Below are 22380 nucleotides of genomic sequence, written 5' to 3'. Positions count from 1 at the left end.
ATATGCCCACCTCCTCTCCATCACCCCTCAGTTTGTCCTCAGTTTGTTCTCTGTAGTTAAGAGACTGTCTTAGGGTTTCCTTCCCTGTTTTTATCTTATTTTTCCTTCCATGTAATGCTTTTAATACACATCTCATGTTACCAGTAATATCAGAAACCTTTTTTTTTTTTTTTAATTTTTTTTTTTAACGTTTATTTTTGAGACAGAGAGAGACAGAGCATGAACAGGGGAGGGGCAGAGAGAGAGGGGGACACAGAATCAGAAGCAGACGCGGGGCTCGAACTCACGGACCGTGAGATCGTGACCTGAGCTGAAGTCGGCGCTTAACCGACTGAGCCACCCAGGCGCCCCATCAGAAACCTTTCATTACCAAACTCAAGTTAATTAAAAAGCATTATTCAGTGATTTAGAACAAACTAAAGCAAATGATCATTTGGGGCTCATTGGTCCTACCCACTATCTTACTGTATTTGCTGCTTGGAATCATTTTTTTTTTTTTTTTTTTATTTATTTTTTTAAAATTTTTTTTTAATGTTTTTGAGACAAAGACAGAGCATGAACGGGGGAGGGGCAGAGAGAGAGGGAGACACAGAATGGGAAGCAGGCTCCAGGCTCTGAGCCATCAGCCCAGAGCCCGACGCAGGGCTCGAACTCACGGACCGGACCGTGAGATCGTGACCTGAGCTGAAGTCGGACGTTTAACCGACTGAGCCACCCAGGCGCCCCTCATTCTTGAAGAATATATGTATGTGTGCCCATGTCACACATATAAACATGTCATTATCTTAGATTTCCCTTGTTAATATCCATTGAAGAAGAGGTAAGTCAAATCATGTTTACAGTTCACCAGATTACTTAAAAAACTGTTAGTTTAAAACCCTGGACTCATTCATAATATCACAAAAACATCAATTCTTTAGGGTTGAAATAAAAATATTTGTATGAAGAAACTATCTTTACTAAAACACATAAAGATCTAAGTATTGAGACCCATTATATTTCAGGAAGGGAATCTTGTAAAGTTGTCATTTTTGCTGAAATAAATACATAAATTCAAGGCAACTCGAGTCAAAATCCTAGAGGAATTTTAAACCATTTTGTATATTAATCCTAAAATTTATTTGAAAGAGTAAAGATGCAAGAATAATCAAGTAAATTTTGAAAGTGACAGTAGGAACTTATTAACCAAATAAGAGCAACACATACTATAAAACTGTCATTAAATATGGATCTTAGCATGGGAAAAGATGTGAAAATAGATGAGGTCCAGAAATGGACCCTTAAAGAATTACAGATTAGCAGGGGGAAAAAAAATAAAAATTGTAAAATACTATAGAAAAGCGGAGACTACTTCTATAATACTGGGGACAGGGGAAGACCTTCCTCAGCAAGTTCTAGAACCTAGGAATGTGTAAGAAAAGACTACATATATTTAACCATAAAACTTTAAGTGTTTTTATAACAAAAAGAAACATGTCAAACTGGAAGAAATATTTGCAGCATACCTAACAAAAAGATTTATATCTAAAAAGCATAACACTGAAAAATTCATTGACAAATTATTCCCCTTCCAGTCAAAATAAGAAAGACCTGTACGCAAATGAATAAACAACTTACAGCAGAAGAAATAAAACACCCAACAAAAAAGATGTTCACCATGATTGCTAACCAGGAATATGCAAATTAAAACAATAATAAAGTAGCATATTAGAACATTATGGTAGTGAATAAAAAAAAATTAACATGCAGGGGCGCCTGGGTGGCTCAGTCGGTTAAGCGTCCGACTTCAGCTCAGGTCACGATCTCGCGGTCTGTGAGTTCGAGCCCTGCGTCGGGCTCTGGGCTGACAGCTCAGAGCCTGGAGCCTGCTTCCGATTCTGTGTTTCCCTCTCTCTCTGCCCCTCCCCCATTCATGCTGTGTCTCTCTCTGTCTCAAAAATAAATAAACGTTAAAAAAAAAAATTAAAAAAAATTAACATGCACATACCATTTGACCTTTCACCTTTAAAAGCTTTTTTTTTTTTTTTTTTTTTTTTTTTCTAAAATACTTGCCTGAAGACAAACATTCAGGGATTAGTGTAAGAAAAAATGATTAACAAGTAAATGACCAAAAGTATAGACCTGGCTAATTTGTGATATTACTAAAATATGGAAAGACCTCAAAGCTGTATTAAATGGAAAGAACAGTAAGTATTATTTATAGTATTGTTCTACTTATACAGCAGGAAAGGGGAAACCTATCGCTGAATATGAATATATGTATGTATATTTCAGAATGCTAGGAAAAAATATGTAGGTTATATACTAATTACTAATTAGTGCCTGTTCCTATCAAGAAAATTTGGGCACTTTCAATCTTTGTTTTTATCTCCAAATTGTTAGTTTTTAAAAATCTTATTTTGCTATTCTAAGAACATTTAACATGAGCTCTACCTTCTTACCATATTTAAAAAAAAATTTGGGGGGGGGGTGGTGCCTAGGTGGCTCAGTCGGTTAAGCATCTGACTTCGGCTCAGGTCAGATCTCACAGTTCATGGGTTCAAGCCCCCATCAGGTTCTCTGTCAACATGGAGCTTGCTTCAGATCCTCCCTTCTGTCCCTCTCTCTCAGAAAGATCCTCTCTCTGTCCTTCCCCCGCTCATGCATACTCACTTGCTCTCTCTCAAAAATACATAAAACATTAAAAAAAAAACTATTTTTGAGATGAGGGGGAGGAAGGGGCAGAGAGAGGGAGGGAGAGAGAATCCCAGACAGGCTCTGCACTGTCAGATGGAGCCCAACACAGGGCTCAATCTCATGAACTGAACCACGAGATCATGACTTGGGCTGAAATCAAGAGACAGACGCTGAGCTGATTGAGCCACCCAGGAGCCCCCCCTTCTTACCACATTTTTAGGTGTTCAGTACATACATTCTTGTTACTATAGGTTCAAGGCTGTGTGTACAGATCTCTAGAGATCTCCAGAACAACAGATCTCTAGAGCTTATTCATCTTGCTTAACTGAAACTTTATGCTTGTTGACTTTAATTCCCCATTTTCCCCTCCCACGTTACAGGTTTTTTTGTTTGTTTTTTTAACATGTGGAGGATAGCTTGTAGCAACTTTTACTACTAACATGCTCCCAAATTCCGAAAGTGAGAGATACATGCAATATTGCTATGGTTTTTCAAATTTTTCTTCTCCAAAACACAAGATTGACTTCCTCAAAAGGGAAGAAAAGGCTATATATAAAATTCTTTTTTCATACAATTTTATGAATATATTAACATACTATTAAGTTCATCATTTGAAGTGTACAGGCCCAGTGATTTTCTTTGTTATTCAACCACTACCATAATCTAATTTCCTAATATTTCATCACCCTAAAAAAACCCTGTACCCATCAACAGTTACTCCCCATCCCCCACCATCCAATCCTAAGTGATCCACTAATGTACTTTGTTTCTACTTGCCTATTCAAGACATTTCACGTAAACGAAATCACACAATATGTGATCTTTTGTGACCAGATTCTTTTAACTTAATGGTCTTAGTTCATCTAGTTGTATCATACAGCAATAATTCATTTCCTTTTATCAACAAATAATATTCCATTGTATGAAAATCTCACCTTTTCATTCTTCATTCATCAGTTGGTGGGCATTTGGGTTAGTTCCACTTTTGGGCTGCTATCAGTGGCAGATGTAGAAGTTATTATGTGGACGTATTTACCTACGTAGCACCGGAATATGCTAACTCTGTATTTAAGATGGGAGAAACTTCCAAAACTCTATTCGGAGTGGTTGTACCATTTTACATTCTCACCAGCAGTTTATATGGGTTCAAATTTCTCCATATCTTCCCCTAAACTGGTTATTGAGTATCACCATTCTCATGTGCGTGAAGTGGTATTTCATTGTGGTTCTCCCTGATGACTACTAAGGTTTGAACATTTTTTTCAGGAGCTTACGGGCTGTTTGTACATCTCCTTTGGAGAATTCAGATCTTTTGCCCTTCCCCCCACCTTTTATCAGTATTGAATTATAGTTCTTTATATTTTCTGGACGGTAATTCCTTACCAGATAGATGATTTGCAAATATTTTCTCCTATTTTGTGAGTAGTCTTTTTACTTTCTTGGTGGTAGTTGCTCATTCTATTTTGTGCAACTTAAATTTGTGAAGTAAGTTGTAAGAGACCTTAAAACTAGGTGTTTAGGGTACTTGTTGCAAATCTAATATGTATCTTTTTTTTTTTTTTTTTTTAACCTTTTTTCATCTTCACAAATAGAAAATCTTCCGTGCCATGTACGACTATATGGCTGCTGATGCAGATGAGGTGTCCTTCAGAGACGGAGATGCTATTGTAAATGTTCAGGCGATTGATGAAGGTTGGATGTATGGCACTGTGCAGAGGACCGGCAGGACCGGCATGCTGCCAGCCAACTACGTGGAGGCTATTTAAGCATTTCAAGTATCGCACCTGTCTAGAGGACCTGCAGAACCTCTAGTCAGTATTTCCGTTCAGACACTCCACTGTTACTCAAGCTGCCTAATGATCTTTTTGTGTCAACATGACTAATAGTTATACCATCCCTTAATTTGTTTCTATATGAACTTCAGTAATTCTTCAAGGAAAACAAATGTTAATATCACCCATCTGTTCAATTATTAAACTAGATTTACTTCATTATTTTCTGGACTTGGATATAAAACTTAAGAGACAACATTAAACCCATAGGTTCATTATTTTTAAAACTGTCATTAGCAAATTTTCCATAGGATTTTTAAATAAGTTTAATTATAGAATAGGCATTTTAAAAGTCTATGCAATGTTATTGCTGTATCAACCCAGAGTCTTTCTCCATTATGAAAATGTTTAACATTTAATACCAGGATTCTGAACATGTTAAACACATTAAGGAAAAAATGGCAGAAATACTCCCCTTTTCTTGCTTACCGAATGCTGATGCTTTTAATTCTATTCCAGTTCTGAAGTTATAAAGGTGACAGTTGATATAAACTGTTGATAAGCTAGTAACTAATAAAGTCTATAATTCTGCAATAAACACCACTGATGTAATGACTTATTTTTTAATAGTTTTAAGATCTACAAATAAAAAATTTCAATAAAGCAAATCCATTACATTAGACTTCACCAAAAAAAAAAAAAAAAACTTTAAAAAATGTACTGTTAAAAATGCACAAGCATAGGCTTTCTCAGATCTATACTGTGTTCAGTAAGCTTCCCTTATGGCTCAGCTGATAACATTTTAGAAACAGCTATGGGATCAGCAGGTGACAACCAGGAACTCAGTGGCACAGCAAGTCCCACCACTACTATTTCCCGTTGACCTGCCCCCTCCAATATGCCCTTGGCAATCTCGGAAAAGGGGGCAGGAAATTTATTTGAAGAAATAAAAGCTGAAAACTTCCCAAACCTAAGGAAGGAAATAAAATTCAGATCCAGGAGGCACAGAAGTCTCAACAAAATCAACGTCATGGAGTTCCATACCAAAAAACAGTAATTAAAATGGCAAAATTACTAACAGAGATTTTAAAAGCAACAAAATAAAAAGTTACTTACAAGAGTAACTCCATAAGGCTATCAGGGGATTTTTCAGTTGAAACTCCACAGGCCAGAAAGGAGTGGCATGACATAATTCAAACTGCTGAGAGATAAGCACCTGCAGCCAAGAATATTCTATCCAGCAAGGTTATCATTCAGAATAGGAGACAGAGTTTCAAAACAAAAGTAATTCATGATCACGAAATCAGTCCTACAAGACATATTAAAGGGGACTCTTTGGAAAGGAAAGGCCATAATATAAGAAAAGTTGGAAGCACAAAAGCAGTAAAACTAAGCATAAAAATCAGTCAAGAAATTCATAAAGAATGTAAAGTATGACGCCATTATACCCAAAATGTCGGGGAGGGGAGGGCAAGAACCAAAGAACGGGTTCAAACTTAACGGTCAACTTAACATAGACTGCTAGGTACAAAAGACATGTTATATGTAAACTTAATGGTAACCACAAATCAAAAACCAGTAATAGACACACAAAAAATAAAGAGAAAGGAATCCAGGGGTACCTGGGTGCCTCAGTTGGTTGAGTGTCTGCCTTTACCTCAGTTCATGATCTCACAGTTCGTGAGTTTGAGCCTGCACTGGGCTCACTGCTATCAGCAAAGAGCCTGCTTCAGATCCTCTGTTCCCCTCTCTCTTCCCCTCCCCTGCTTGCGCTCTCTCTCAAAAATAAACCTTTAAAAAAGAGAGAAAGGAGTCCAACTACATCACTAAAGAAAGGCAGCAAACCATGAGAGAAGGAAACAGGAGAAGACTGGAACAGAGAAGAACTACAAAACAACCATAAAACAAGTAACAAAAAAGCAATTAAGTACATACCTACCAATAATTACTTTGAATGTAAATGGAGTAAATGTTCCAATCTAAAGACATAAAGTGATGATGGAATGGATAAAAAAGCAAGATCCATCTTGATGCCGCCTATATGCAAATGGAAGTGAAAAGAAAGCTGAGGTAGCAATACTTACGTAGGACAAAAAAACACTAAAACAAAGACAAAGAAGGACACTATATAATCATAAAAGGGACAATCCAACAAAAAGATATACCAATTGGGGGCACCTTTGAGCCTCATGTTGGGTGTAGAGATTACTTACATAAATAAACTTTTTAAAAAAAAGATATAACAATTGTAAATTGGGGAGTAGCCAAATACATAAAGCAGCTAATAAAAGACATAAAGGAATTGACAGTAATACAGTAATAGTAGGGGACTTAAACATCCCACTTACATCAATAGATAGATCATCCAAACAAAATCAACAAGGAAACAGTGACTCTGTATGAGACAATGGACCAGATCGATCTAACAGATATATTCAGAACAGTCTATCCTAAAACAGAAGACACATTCTATCCTAAAACAGAACACACATTCAAGTGCACATGAACATTCTCTAGAATAGATCACATATTAGGCCACAAAACAAGTCTCAACAAATTCAAAAGATCAAAATATTACTATGCATCTTCTCCTACTGCTGCACTATGAAACTATAAATCAACCATAAGAAAAAAATCTGGAAAAAACACAAATACAGGGGCGCCTGGGTGGCGCAGTCGGTTAAGCGTCCGACTTCAGCCAGGTCACGATCTCGCGGTCCGTGAGTTCGAGCCCCGCGTCGGGCTCTGGGCTGATGGCTCAGAGCCTGGAGCCTGTTTCCGATTCTGTGTCTCCCTCTCTCTCTGCCCCTCCCCCATTCATGCTCTGTCTCTCTCTGTCCCAAAAATAAATAAACGTTGAAAAAAAAAAAAAAAAAACTTTAAAAATAAAAAAAAATAAAAAAAAAAACAAAACACAAATACATAGAGGTTAAATAACATGCTACTAAACAATGAATGCATCAACCAAGAAATCAAAGAGAAAAAAAATTACATAGATAAAAAGGAAAATGAAAACACAAGGGTCCAAAATCTTTAGGACACAGCAAAAGCTGTTCTAAGAAGTTTATAGCAATATAGGCTTATCTCAAGTAGCAAGAAAAATCTCAAATGAACAATCAATCTAACCTTACACCTAAAGGAGCTAGAAAAGAAAGAACAAATAAAACCCCAAACCAGGAGAAAGAAAGAAATAATAAAGATTGGAGGAGAAATAAAATAGAAATTAAGAAGATAGAACAGATTACTGAAACCAGGAGCTGGCACTTTGAAAAGATTAACAAAATTGGTAAACCTTTAGTCAGATCCATCAACAAAAAAACAGGACTCAAAAGCAGAAATTAAATAGGAGAAATAACCAACACCACAAAAATACAAAGGATTATAAGAGAATATTATGAAAAATTATATGCCAACAAATTGGACAACCTAGAAGATTTGGATAAATTATTAGAAACATATAACCTCCCAATGCTGAATCAGGAAGAAACAGAAAACTTGAAAACTTGAAAAGACTTATCACCAGCAATGAAATTTAATCAGTAATTTAAAAAGATCCCAAGAAACAAAAGCCTAGGACTACATGGTTTCACAGGTGAATTCTACCAAACATTTTGAAGGTTAGGTTAATACCTATTCTTCTCAAACTATTCCAAAAAGAGAAAGAAACTTCCAGGTTCATTCTATGAGGCCAGCATTACCCTGATTCCAAAACCAGATAAGACACTGAAAGCAAAAATAAAAAGACTACAGGCCAATATCTCTGATGAACACAGATGCAAAAAGCCTCAACAAAATATTACCAAACCAAATCAAATAATACATTAAAAAAATCACTGGGGCGCCTGGGTGGCTCAGTGGGTTAAGCGTCCGACTTCGGCTCAGGTCATGATCTCACGGTTCGTGAGTTTGAGCCCCGCATCTGGTTCTGTGCTGACAGCTCAGAGCCTGGAGCCTGCTTCGGATTCTGTGTCTCCCTCTCTCTCTGCCCCTCCCCTGTTCATGCTCTGTCTCTCTCTGTCTCAAAAATAAATAAAACATTAAAAAAAAAAACTAAATCATTTACCACGATCAAGTGGGATTTATTCATGGAATACAAGGGTGGTTCAATATTCACAAGTCAATCAACATGACATATTACATCAAGAGGATATTTTATTTATTTTTGAAGGAGAGACAGAGTGTGAGCAGGGGAGGGGCAGAGAGAAAGACACACACACAGAATCTAAAGCAGGATCCAGGCTCTGAGCTGTCAGCACAGAGCCTGACACGGGGCTTGAACTCATGAGCTATGAGATCATGACCTGAGCCAAAGTTGGACGCCCAACAGACTGAGCCACCCAGACGCCCTCACATGATCATTTCAACAGATGAAGAAAAAGCATCTGACAAAGTACAGCATTCATTCATGATAAAAACCCTCAACAAAATAAAGGAAACATACCTCAACATAATAAAGACCATATCTGAAAAACCCACAGCGTATATCATACTCAATGGTGAAAAACTGAGAGTGTTTCCCCTAATGTCAGGAATAAGACAAGGATGTCCACTCTCACCACCTTCATTCAACATAGTACTAGAAGTCATAGCCACAGCAATCAAAGAAGAGAAAGAAATAAAGGGCATCCAAATTGGCAAGGAAGAAGTAAAACTTCAACTATCTGGAGAGGACATGAATACTATACATAGAAAGCCCTAAAGACTCCACCAAAAAACTTCCAGAACTGCTAAATGAATTCAGTAAGGTTGCAGTATACAAAATTAATATACAGTAATCCATTGTATTTCTATACACTAATAATGAGGTACAAACAGAAATTAAGGAAACACTCCCACTTACAATTGCACAAAATAATAAACTACCTAGGAATAAACTTCACACAAGGGAGGTGAAAGACCAGTAGTCCAAAATGTATGAAACACTGATGAAAGAAATTGAAGACAACACAAAAAAATGGAGAGATATTCCATGCACATGGATTGGAAGAACAAATGTTAAAATGTCCATGCTATCCATAGCAATTTACAGAGTTAATGCAATCCCTATCAAAATCCCAACACCATTTTTCACAGAAGTAGAATAATCTTAGAATTTGTATGGAACCACAAAAGATCCTAAACAGCCAAAGCAATATTGGAAAAGAATAAAACTGAAGGTAGCACAATCTCTGATATCAAAATATACACAGAGCTGTAGTTAACAAAACAGTATGGCACTGGCACAAAACAGACACACAGATCAATGGAAGAGGATAGAAAGCCCATAAACAAACGCACAATTATATATGACCCATTAATCTTTGACAAAAGAGGCAAGACTATGCAATGAGAAAAAGATGGTCTCTTCAACACATGGTATTGGGTAACTAGACAGTTACATGCAGAGGAATACAAGTGGACCACTTTCTTACACCATACCAAAAAAATAAAAATAAAAAACCAAAATGGATTAAAGGACTAAATGTGAGATGTGAAGCAAACTCCTAGAACAGAGCACACACAGTAATATTTCTGACATTGACCACTGCAGCATTTTTCTAGATATGTCTCCTGTGGCAAGGGAAACAAAAGCAAAAATAAACTATCAGGACTACATCAAAATAAAAAGCTTCTGCACAGGAAAGGCAGCAACAACAGAACTAAAAAAAAACAGCCTACTGAATAGGAGAGATACCTGCAAATGACATATCTGATAAAGCCCTAATGCCCAAAATATATCAAGAATTTATACAATACCAAAGAAAACCAATCCAAATGAAAATAGGAAGACGTGAACAGATGTATCTCCAAAGAAGACACAGATGGCCAACAGACACATGAAAAAATGCTCAACATCACAGATCATCAGGGAAATGCAAATCAAAACTACCATGAGAAGGGCACCTGGGTGGCTCAGTCAGTTGAGTGCCCAATTCTTGATTTTGGCTCAGGTCACGATCTCAGGGTCATGGGACTGAACCTCATGTTGGGCTGCACACAGCATGAAGCCTGCTTAAGATCTTCACTCTCCCCCTCTGCCCTCTCTCCCTCTCCAAAATTAAATATAATTAAGTAAATAACTACAATGAGAGATCACCTCACACCTCTCAGAATGACTACAATCAAAAACACAAGAAACAATAAACAATGGCAAGGATGTGGAGGAAAAGGAACCCCTGTACACTGTTGGTGGGAAATCAAACTATCGTAGCCAAAGTGTTGTGGAAAACAGTGTGGAGGTTCCTCAAAACATTAAAAATAGAACTACTCTATGATCCAGTATTTACACTACTGGGTACTTATCCAAAGAATATGAAAACGCTAATTTGAAAAGTGCATCTCTATTTAATGCAGCATTATTTACAGTAGCAAAATTATGGAAAAGAGTCCAACTGTCCATTGGTAGATGAATGGATAAAGCAGATATGGTATGTATATGTGTATATATATATATACACATATATATATATGGATCTAGAGGGTAAAATGCTAAGTGAAGTCAGAGAAAGACAAATACTGTATGATTTCATTCATATGTGAAATTTAAGACACAAAACTAACAAAGATAAAAGAAAAATTAAAAAAAAAAGACTCAACTATAGAGAACTGATGGTTAGCAGAAGGGAGGTTGGTTGGGGAAATGCATGAAATAAGTAAAAGGGATTAAGGGTCCATTTATCATGATTAGCACCAAGTAATGTACAGAATTGTTAAATCACTATATTATTCACCTGAAACTAACATAACACTATGTTAACTATACTGTAATTAAAAGCTAAAAAAAACTTCATATAACTTACTTTCAATACCAACTTATTATTTGCTTAATAATACAACTTGCTTCCTTGTTTTTGCACTGCATGGTGTTGGGGGAGCACCATGGAAAATGGTGTCTACGCAGGGAGCTCATGGAAAATGAGGAAGCTTTATTTTTTTTTTAATATTCACTTATTTTTGAAACAGAGCAAGACAAAGAGCTAGGAGAGGGGCAGAGAGAGAATCTCTAGCGGACTGTGTGTGCTGTGTCTAGCGGACAGCACAGAGCCCAATGTGGGACTTGATCTCACAAACCTTGAGATTATGAACTGAGCTGAAATCAAGAGTCAGATGCTTAACCGAGCCACCCAGGCACCCCATACAATGAGGAAGCTTTAAACATGAGTAGTCTCCCTCTGGCTCCTCCACTTAGGGGAAATGTGGCCTGAGAAGGGCTAACTACAATGAAAAGTAGGTAGTTGGCCTCCCCTGATATACAAATATATATCCTTAAACACTAATTTAAATTTTGAAATAGGTAATAAATTCACTACAGCAAAGCTAAAAGTTAAACTTACAAAAAGGAAATAGCTATGGGATCGAATCCTAACTGCAGGTATCTTTCTAATCCACAGCCGTGGGCTGACAGCACATGCGAAAGGCGTTCAACTGCTGTCCCAAAGCTTCTTGTCTCTTGAGGAAACCCACAGTAGGCACACACTAGTAGAGTGAACACCAGTGCAGAGTGCACACATGTGGAAATGATCAGAGATCACACTGCATGCAGGGGTTTGAGTGATGAGCCAGAGACAGTTGGTGTCCTCATGAAACTTAAGAGTCCTGTGAAAAAAGCAGGCCATGCCTTAAAAGTGTAATGGTGGGCAAGACAGCCACTCTCTCCTCCCATCTTCAATCTTCATTTTAACTGGGATAAAATCCAGGTTAAATGACAGCAATACCATTGTGCATGGTTTTCCAACTTCCAGAACAAAGTATAGGCTGTCTCAGTTATAATAAATGTTTTAGTTCTGAAATTTCACTTTTTAAGACTGCCAAAGCACACTTTGCAGTTGCTATTAAACAGACAATTTTAACCTAACTCTAGGACTTTTATTTAAAAGCTTGGAAAATTTTCAACATATACAAAAGTAGAGAATCCAACTATACTCACTTCCTAGCCTCAAAAGTTTTCCATTCATGACTAATCTTGTTCTGTCTCTACCCTACCAATGCCCTCCTTCCATTACCTTAAAGTGAATCCTATTAATCACATCTTAAAACAATCACAATGGATACACCTTAAAACAGACAATCCACATCCAGGGTTCAAACTTTCCTGGCTCATCCAACTTTCTATTTCTAGCCTCCTGTTTGAAAGGCTAGACCCCCATTTTTGTCAGTACAGCGATACCAGGGAAGTCCTTTGTACAGACACCTACAAATTACACAAATGTGAAGACCTAAGGCTGCAAAGATCCTCAGTGACTAGCTGTTCATACCATCTTCAAGAGACTATAATAAAGAGAGGAACTGATGAATGAAGTTATACTGGAGTCACACAGTTCCCCTGATAACCAGTGCTCATGGTACTATTATTCAGGGCTACTCTTGTGAAATTCACGTTATGGGTTCTTCAGGTTTCCACAACTCCTAACCCCTAGTGCCTCAATGTGACCTTATTTATGACTAGGGTCCCTGCAAAAGTCAGTAGTTAAAATGAAGTGAGCTCAGAACCAACAGAACTGATGTCTATAAAAGAAGTCTGGACAAATACACACACATGGAGAACACCAGGTGAAGATGAAAGTGGAGATCAGAGCAAAGCTTCTACATGCCAATCCAAATATTGCTAGGAAAGCACCAGAAGCTAGAGAAGCACGGAGGTCTTCCTCACAGCCCTTACAAAAAACCAACCCTGCCAACAACTGGTCTCAAGGCTTCGAGCTTCCAGAACTGTGAGACAATAAATTTCTGTTGTTTAAGCCACTCCGTTTGTGACTCTGTTATAGCAGCCATAGTAAACTAATACAGTATTTTTCAGTATCATTGTCTATTCAATTTTAATATAGATATGTTATCTAGAAGTGTGAAACCTATAAAACTAGGACAAGAAAAAGAACCTCTTCTAAGGCTATGATAGGCCATAAAATATGAATAGCTCATGTGTTTCTGGAGGGACAGTGTTCACTTTATGTATGTTGATTATGCTAATCTTATGAATTTCAAAGCAAAAACAAAACAAAAACAGTGCCAGAATTGCTTAGTTTTTATAGTTTTATTTCAGATTAAAGTGCATTTCTTTAAAAATGTTTCAATATCCAGTTTCAATTGGCAAGTGATAACAGCTCTCAATAGATCATGAAAAGTTTTATGGTGGGTAAGACAGAGATTCTCCCTCCTTGAATCCGATCATAATGAACCTGAAAATAAACTTTTAATATTGGTCTACCTGCTTCAAACACTGTATAAAGCATTACACAAATAATACTGACTACATCCTTATTTCCCAAATACTAGTGCAGTTAATTGAGTGATGAACAGGTACTTCTGTGAAATTTCAACTTAAGTCATTTGACTTATCAAATATAAATATTTTCAATGTAAAACTAAGTTCTCTTCGAGTTTATCAAGTGGTGGGAACAAAAATTATCATAGGCTAATAAATGACTGATTTGGCTTCTCTCAGTCTAAGTGCATTTAGTCAAGTCTATCCACAGGAGGTAGTGTTCAGATAGATTGAAAGCATTAATTCCTCACCAACACAGAAAGCAAACTCCCTAAACTCCCAATTTATTTCACAGGAATGACAGAACCACTGAATGTCAGATGCCTTTCCCTCACATCAACGCCCCTCAACATCCATGGCAAACACAGAACTATAATCTGAGTTTAAATAGGAGGAAAAAAGTATACATAAAGAGTACCAGTACCTCCTAGTATATATGTATTTGAGCAATATTGTTAAGATATAAGTGGAATCAGGAGAACACATTTTTGTAAAATCTAAGTAACAACAATAAATTAAGGATTTAAGGAAGCAAGATCCCCGTTTTGCCATTTAGAAGCAAATGACCAAATGGACTTACGTGCCATATATGAACAAACATACCCTTTGTACCAGGGAACAGTAAACTTTATGCAAAAGGGCCAAATATGTGAACATTAGGTGTTAATAGGCCATACAGTCTGTCACATTACTCCAATCTACTGTTGCAGCAGGAAGGCAGCCAAAGACAGTATGTAGATAAACATGGCTGTGTCCCAATAAAACCTTATTACTGGCACTGAAATTTTAATTTCATCTTTCATGTGTCACAAAATATTACTTTTTTCTTTTCCAACCTTTTAGAAAATGTACAAACTATTCCTACCTCTCAGGAAGTATAAAAAACAGGTGGCAGGCTATAGTTTTTTGACCTGTTCATAAAAACTTACTAGGTTAGGACTGACATCTTTCAGTTTCTACACTCAAATTCTTTGTTAATTTCATTCTTCTTTTAGAAAATTCCCATTCTACAAAAATAAAAATTTCTTTAGACATCTAATTACTCAATTATCAAAACAGCTATTACACAATATTCCATTTTCCATTCCGTGACTTTATTTTGAAAGTGAACTTCCTAGTTATACCCAATTTATTCATTTAAGGAATGATTCTGCCTATTGTTGGAAGTCGTTTTATCTACTGTTTTGGGGGGCAGAATATTAGATAACGTGTATATATATATTTTAAGATTTTATGTTTAAGTTATCTGTACACCCAACATAGGGCTCGAACCCACAACCCTGAGCTCAGGAGTTGCATGCTCTACCAGTGACCGAGCCAGATGAGTAACCCATAAATAATGTAGATCTCAATTATTCAGGGTATTTATTAGTACCAGTTCTGGTACTATGTGTATAGGATATAAGATAACTACCAGCTATTTTCAAAGTATATAGGACTGTTCCTATACTAAAAGGCTATATACTTCTCTTATTCCATGTGATATCAATTTAAAATATTGCCTTCAATCTTATACTCTCAGGTAAAGGGAGAGATTATCTTTTCTTCTAATGGTATACTTCAAGAAAGTAAGCATTTACAGCTTGGCACTTCATGTTTGGTTTTAAATATTCTTTGGTATTTAAAGAAAAAAATGGTTAAGACCATGTTATAAAATTTAACATTCTATTAAAGAACTGAGTGAATACTCAATTCTACTCTTAAATATCTAAGGATCTTCAAATCCTCGTGACTCAGATTTTAATACATACTTTCAAAAAGCAATATACAGGGGCACCTGGGTGGCTCAGTTAAGTGTCTGACTTTGGCTTAGGTCACAATCTCAGAGTTCATGAGTTCGAGCCCCACATCGGGCTCTGTGCTGACAGAGCCTGGAGCCTACTTTGGATTCTGTGTGTGTCTCTCTCTGCCCTTCCCTGCTTGTGCTCTCTCTCAAAAATAAATGAACATTTAAAAAAAATTAAAAAAAAAAAAAAAAAGCAATATACAAAGGCTGGCATATAACAGACATTATCATCAACTGGACCATTGCAAACCAAAGCCCAGATTTATTTTACAGATTAAAAAAAAAAAAAAAAATCAACAAATTTTGATAAATCAATTTAAAAAACCCATTACCTAACTTCTGGCTACATTTTCTTAAGTGCTCGGAAGGAGTGCAATCCACACAAAAAGCATTTAAAATATGTTAGGGAAACACAACATAACAATGCCCAGAGAAACTCATTTTTTGGGAAAAATTATTTGTTTTTCAAACACCATTTTAAGATGACACAAACTGTCAACAATGTAATGGCAAAGTAACCAGAAGTCTTTAGTAAAATGACAACTCACATCTTTTAGGACTTATTTTGGTACTGCTAACTTTACTGCCAAGTTAATCTTAATTAGGGGTAGTCTGTTTTCAATGTTTATTAGTAAAATATGAAGCCCCATAACTTAGAAGGCAAGATTTAGAGACTAAATACATTCCTAATATTTGAAATTTTACTTTTATATTAGAAAAATGAGAAAATAATCCACATACACTAATGAAAAAGGTTCAAATCGTCTAATCTGCTTAGTAAGGTTCTTTACAATATGAAATATAGAACTGCCTGCCTAAAAACATAAATCTCTCCAATACCGTAAATCTTCCATATTTAAAAAAGGCTCCAAATGAGGCAAAATTCTACCTTTAACTCTTGAAAAAACTTTGAACTTTAATTTGAAGGCTTCAAGACCAGTCTGTACCCCCAAACATAAATCTGGAAAAAAATTATTTTAAAAAATACTAATCTTTATCTTTTGTAGCAACAATTCCTGGGATTTAAACCTGCTTGAGTTATTATCACCTAATTCGCAGCCTGAAGCATCTTAGGCCTACCCACAGACATGAGCATTTGTATGGATCATGTGGAAATTTTTGGCCATGAACTATTAGGCCTCAAGCCCAGAAATGCTGAATCATAATCTGCATTTTCATACATACAGGCCAAATTTGAGAAGCACTGTTAAAAGTCAAAACTTTAATGTTTGTATACAATGTACATAACCTTTCTGATGGCTTAGGAATAAAACAGACAAGGGTTGTGCTATTGAGCAAACAGCTCTCTCCCTTCCACCAAAATCGTAATATTGTCAATAGCTGCTATTTTATGACCTCCTAGCCCAGCTGCAAAGTATCTCCCTGAAAATCAATAACAAAGAATGTTAAGACGGAAACTAGGCCCTTCTTACTGGGTTGTAAAGTCAAGTTGGAAAAGAATGGCATTAAGGGAAAATGTGACCCCTTTGACTCACATTTTCTGTTAAATTCCAAGAAAGGTTTTCTAAATGGCACTTATTTTTAATTATTTTAATTAAAAAATTTTTTAATTTTTTAGAAAAATGCTAATTGTAAATTTTACACACACACACACACAAAGACACACCCCTCTCCCATTTTCCCCCTAATTTTGTTTCTTGCCCTGCCACTTTTATTTTAGGCAAAACATAATCCAAATTGCTTGACATTTTTATGGTTCTTAAAATATAACAGAATCCCTGACTACTTTCAAGGTGTAAAACCCGATTCATCTTAGACAATATGGAATTAGAACAAAAGCTCCATACCATTCAACAATGGCTTTCAAACTTGTTCAAATGTCACAGCATTTTGAGAATGGGCTCACTGCAATGCTGAAAATTTAAATCCACTATACAAAGTCCATTTGGAACATAAATTGTACTATGCTTCTGCAAGCAACCAGATTCTTTTCATAAATGCATAAAATAAGAAATCACATTTAGATTCTCTTACTAATATTTGCCATTTGTTTTATTAACCCTTAGAAAATAGCTGGAAAACTGATGTTATTTTAATAGTGAAACAACACACTGAAACTGATCAAGGAGTGTTAATACTTTTTGCTATTCAGGAATCATTCAGGGGAAAATGTGCAGAAACATTTAAGGCAAGAATATTAAAATTAAGGTGCCTCAAATATACGCTTACAACTATATCAGGAATGAAGATTTAGAAAGCTGGTTTCTGCCTTCAAAAAACATTTTAAAATACATCCTTGTGCAACTATAACATTTGAAAATTAATAGCTGTGCTTGTATCAAATTCAGTGATTTAAGTAAATGATAATCATTTTAGTCACATTTTCTGCTATACTGTTCATGTTCCCTAGAACTCATTTCACCAACCAGTTAACACAAACATTAAGACACAGTAAGAAATAAGCCAATTTTAACTCTCCAAACAAACACATACACACACACACCTTCTTACATCTGTTAACTAAAAAAACTTACGTGCCTCTTTACTATAAAAAAGAATCTGGGAAAAGAGAGACGATATAAACTACTATTTTATAATTATGAAATTGACACCAACTTTGCTGGCTGACTGGTGGTCCCCTTCTGAGTATTATAAGAATTAACTAGACACAAGGATTAAACTTGCTGTAACTTGCTGAATAATGTGTGCCTTTTCAATCTGGTTAAGTTCTGAATAAAGGATGAAACTGAGGTCACTCACTCATTCTATTCAGAGAGCAAATGAGATATTCTCACTGTGAAGAGACGAAACAAATGTGGGAAGTCAGGCACTAATACTAGATGGTAAAATTTACAAACGTTTTAATTATATACACCCTATTCTTTTAAACTATGCAAAACATACATATTTCAAAAGAACAATTTCAAATTTCTTCCAAGTTTGCTTTAGGTATAGGTGAAAAGAGCAGATAAAGTCTAGATTTCTTATAGTCCAAGTTGTAACAAAAATAGTCATACTAACTCTCCATTAAAAAGAAATGTGATGGGGGCGCCTGGGTGGCGCAGTCGGTTAAGCGTCCGACTTCAGCCAGGTCACGATCTCGCGGTCCGTGAGTTCGAGCCCCGCGTCAGGCTCTGGGCTGACGGCTCGGAGCCTGGAGCCTGTTTCCGATTCTGTGTCTCCCTCTCTCTCTCTGCCCCTCCCCCGTTCATGCTCTGTCTCTCTCTGTCCCAAAAATAAATAAAAAACGTTGAAAAAAAAAAAAAAAATTAAAAAAAAAAGAAATGTGATGAAGCACGTTTTCTAGTGGTGGACACCCTCCTTCCAAAAAAAAAAAAAAAAAAAAAAAAGTATAGGTATGAATAGCAAAGTTCTTATGTAACACTTTCTCATTTCTATAACTCATTCTGGTTACTTTAGAAAATAAACTCATGTTTTTACTAAGACTACTAAGTACAAAACTATTTGTATTTGTAGATACAGAATCCTACAATCATCTGCAGCAAGCCCACAAATCACTTCTAACTGTCCATACTGATCTCTCAGCATTTAATATATACAAAATAGGTTTCTATTAAACAAAGGTATTCACAAGTAGCTGCAGGAAAATTCATGCCATTAACAAAGGCTGGAATTTATAAATTAAAAACATTTAAATCTATACATAATGTACAAATAGTCATGCATTTTAAAATGAATGGGGTAGGTCTCAAACGACTAAATTTTCACCAATGCTGTTGCACAAATATTTGCTAATGCAAATGAATGGAATTTTAGTAAATTCGGCTTTAATATATTAACCCCAAAAGTTGCAACTTTTGGTATTTTTTTGAAATGTGTCCAAAATTGACATCTGCGAAAAAACATTTCAATTCTTCTGCATCTCCTTTGAGGTGTTCTACAAAGAACAAATTTCTTAAACCTCAGGCACAACAAATATAAATTAAAAAAAAAAAAAGTATAAACAGTTTTACCAGTTCAGCAAAAATTCAAATAGAAATGTTCAATTTTACTTAAAATAACGTATTTTACATGAACATTTCATCAGAATATCCAGGAGTTTAAGACGTGTAAAATAAAATGCTTTTGTTTCTAGTTTTTGCTTTTCAGGTTTCAGCAAGGTATTTAAATTTTTCAAAAAGCTATGCATAGCAGCCAAGAAAATGTATGAACAAAAATTTTACATATGAACTTACAAACTGAACTTACGTAATAAGTCACAGCCCTTCAGGGTTTGAAATATCAACTTTGCAAACAGTCAGACTGAAACTGTGCTGTATTTCAGAACTTATTTTATGAATCAAAAAAATCCAGTGATGTTAAAAAAACAAAAAACCTTCAATTTTCTCTTAAGATACTAAATGGAATTTTCATGGGCTGGTGACCTCCAGCGTGACTGCAAATTTTTTATTATTGAGTTTGCCATGCTACCAAGTTTCTCATGCATTTCAAACAGCTGGCTTCCTGAATAATTATGGAGATCTTCTGAATCCAGTTGAACAGCAAGTGCACTAATCTGTGCCATAAGATTTTTAGGTAATGAAGTTTCTAAAGCAACAGGATCAATTAAATCTAAAAAGAAAAAGAAAAAAAGCACAATTTATCCGAGATAAAAATTAAGTTGTATATATCTCTTTTTACGTTAATACAAAGTTTAAGTACCTAGGATTTAAGTTGGGAGTGCAGGCTGTATCCCTGCTCCTCAAAAGGAAAAGGCCAACAGAAATATCTACCATAGTTTGTTCTGTGCCATTAAAGAAATGGTCAGGCAATTTCATTTTTATTAACAGCGTAACTGGAACACAATGTTTAGTTTATATCCCTATTTAAGACCTTGATGGAATAGCAGTTAACAATTAGATAAAAACAACTAGGCGTACTTGAAGTCAAATCAGTTGCTTTCTCATGCACCTGGCCACTAGCACAACACCACCACAAAAACTGGTCAAATTAACAGAGCATGGTCAAATTAAAACTAGAACAATAACAATATTTCTTCAAGTTAGCTGATCCTATAAATAAAATTGTCCCACTTTGTTAAAATATACCTGAGGCAAGTCTTTCTTCATCAGAAGGGAGAGATTTAGTTTGTATTCCATTTATTGTTTTTTCAGAAATATCAAAAACTGGTATCTCTTCTAGTCCACGAGACTTTACCTTGATTATACATTCAGGCCAGTAAAAAAAAAAACAAAATCAACAAATTGGAAAGTTGTTTTTAAAACGACTAAAAAACACTAAAGCTGGAAAAAAATCTGACATAGTATGTTTCCCAGCCTATCACATGACTATTAACTTAGCTAATAATACTGCTAAGAAACTATGTTCTACTTACGACACAAAAAGCAGGATTACAAAGTGTTTTCTCAAAGAGCTGATTAGGAATTCGTATTTTCTAATGGACTTCTTAAGAGAAATCCATGATAGCCAAGAAAATTACATTATATTTCCCAAGTGTAGAAGCATGGGAAAAGAAAACCCAAGGAAGAGATTTCTAAACTTTAAATAACATACAGAATTTATATGAAGATTTTATATTTTCATACAATAGAATATTATTTAGCCATAAAGAAGAATGAAATACTGATACATGTGAACTTTGAAAACATTATGCTCAAGGAAGCCAGTCACAAAAGACCACAGGTTTCATGAACCCAGTTTTGTGAAATGCCCACAACAGGCAAGTCTATAGAGAAAAAAAAATCAGTGGGGGGGTGAGAATGAGGAGTGATTGCTAAGGGCTATACAGGATTTCATTCTGGGGAGGTAATACATGCTCTAAAATTAGATCATGGTGACAACTGTGTAACTCTGTGAATATACTAAAAATCAATTGTGTGCTCTGGATGGGCCTTACAGTATATCAATGTATTTCAATAAAACCACTTTTAAAAAATGTTAATTTTCAGAGACAAATCCCAGGGCCCACAGACCACTGAGTATACTTCAGACACTGAGCTCCTGATCTTTGAGACTGAAAATTACTAATATAGTCTTTGTTTGTTTGTTTAACAGGTTTTTAAAGATCACAAATAATCTTTCAATCAAAGACTTTCAAGAAAATAGAAGTCTTCAGCAGTAAGGTGCAGTCTCAGAAATTCTAACATAAACACTGGTTTTTCAATCTTAACATCTCCCCCCCCACATTTATTCACAATTTTGCATAATCTCAATGGACACATAAAGGGTCTCTGAATGGGTTTCAGTACAATCTAAATCCTTCTGAAATAATATACAGAATCTTCTGTATATATTATGGGCAGGCGGGGGGGGTGGGGGGGGTGGGTGGACAATCTTCAAAAATGTCTATAAGCCAAAATATGTGCAGAAAGTTGATAAGAGCAAGAAAAATTAGTCCCAGTCGTCTTGGATATCAAGACCAAAGTACTGTTGATTACAAATTTTCAAGATTTTTATTACAATGTTTAGATTTGAACGACCAGGTTTTAGGAATAGCAGCCACAAAACCACAATCACGAATTTGGTGGAAACGAATGAGACAAGGGGGTAGGAGAACTGAAGAAGAGATGCATTACACAAAGACAGTATACAAACTCAAGAAGCCAACTTTGTCTATAAAATTATAAAGTGACCTTCTAAGTTACTCTTACCTGGGGGCGGGGGGTGGGGGGGGGTGGAGGGGAGGTGACATAAAATGAGTTTTTAAGCAACAGTACAAACTTCTGTAATTGTATTGCTAAATCATTTATCTATACATGATTTATTAACATTGAAGTTTACCTGTTGCTCATGATAAACTCTGAGAGCCTTTTTTACATTGGACACTTTTGGAGAACGGATAGGAAGAGTTTTTATTTCAGATGCTGTAAGAGTACTCAAATCACCAATTGTTTTTATATTCTTAGCTCTAATGAGCTGTCCCAGTCCTCTTGCCCTAAAGAGGTAAGAGAAAAAGGAGAAATACGTCATCATATAGTTTTATA

The 22380-nt window shown here is 35.8% G+C and overlaps 2 protein-coding genes across 7 annotated transcripts in view; one reads left to right on the top strand and one right to left on the bottom strand.

The window, feature by feature from the left end:
* Positions 1-5048, top strand: part of NEB (nebulin) — a 223788-nt gene extending 218740 nt beyond the window's left edge. The window contains exon 147 of the mRNA XM_042948758.1: positions 4269-5048. Coding sequence (XP_042804692.1) covers positions 4269-4442 — 174 coding nt within the window. The 3' untranslated portion in view covers positions 4443-5048. The remainder of the gene's footprint in view (positions 1-4268) is intronic.
* A 14663-nt stretch (positions 5049-19711) lies between these two features.
* The window catches only part of RIF1 (replication timing regulatory factor 1), a 68248-nt gene continuing 65579 nt past the window's right edge, over positions 19712-22380 (bottom strand). For all 6 annotated transcript variants that reach the window (XM_042948759.1, XM_042948761.1, XM_042948762.1 and 3 more), the window contains 3 exons: positions 22178-22331; positions 20485-20593; positions 19712-20008 (listed from right to left, as the gene is read on the bottom strand). In XM_042948759.1, coding sequence (XP_042804693.1) covers positions 19794-20008; positions 20485-20593; positions 22178-22331 — 478 coding nt within the window. In that variant the 3' untranslated portion in view covers positions 19712-19793. The remainder of the gene's footprint in view (positions 20009-20484; positions 20594-22177; positions 22332-22380) is intronic.

Source organism: Panthera leo, chromosome C1 (assembly GCF_018350215.1).
Source record: "Panthera leo isolate Ple1 chromosome C1, P.leo_Ple1_pat1.1, whole genome shotgun sequence".
Classification (NCBI taxonomy): domain Eukaryota; kingdom Metazoa; phylum Chordata; class Mammalia; order Carnivora; family Felidae; genus Panthera; species Panthera leo.
The sequence above is the reverse complement of the archived record's forward strand: the minus strand, read 5'-3'. Positions and strand labels throughout refer to the sequence as shown.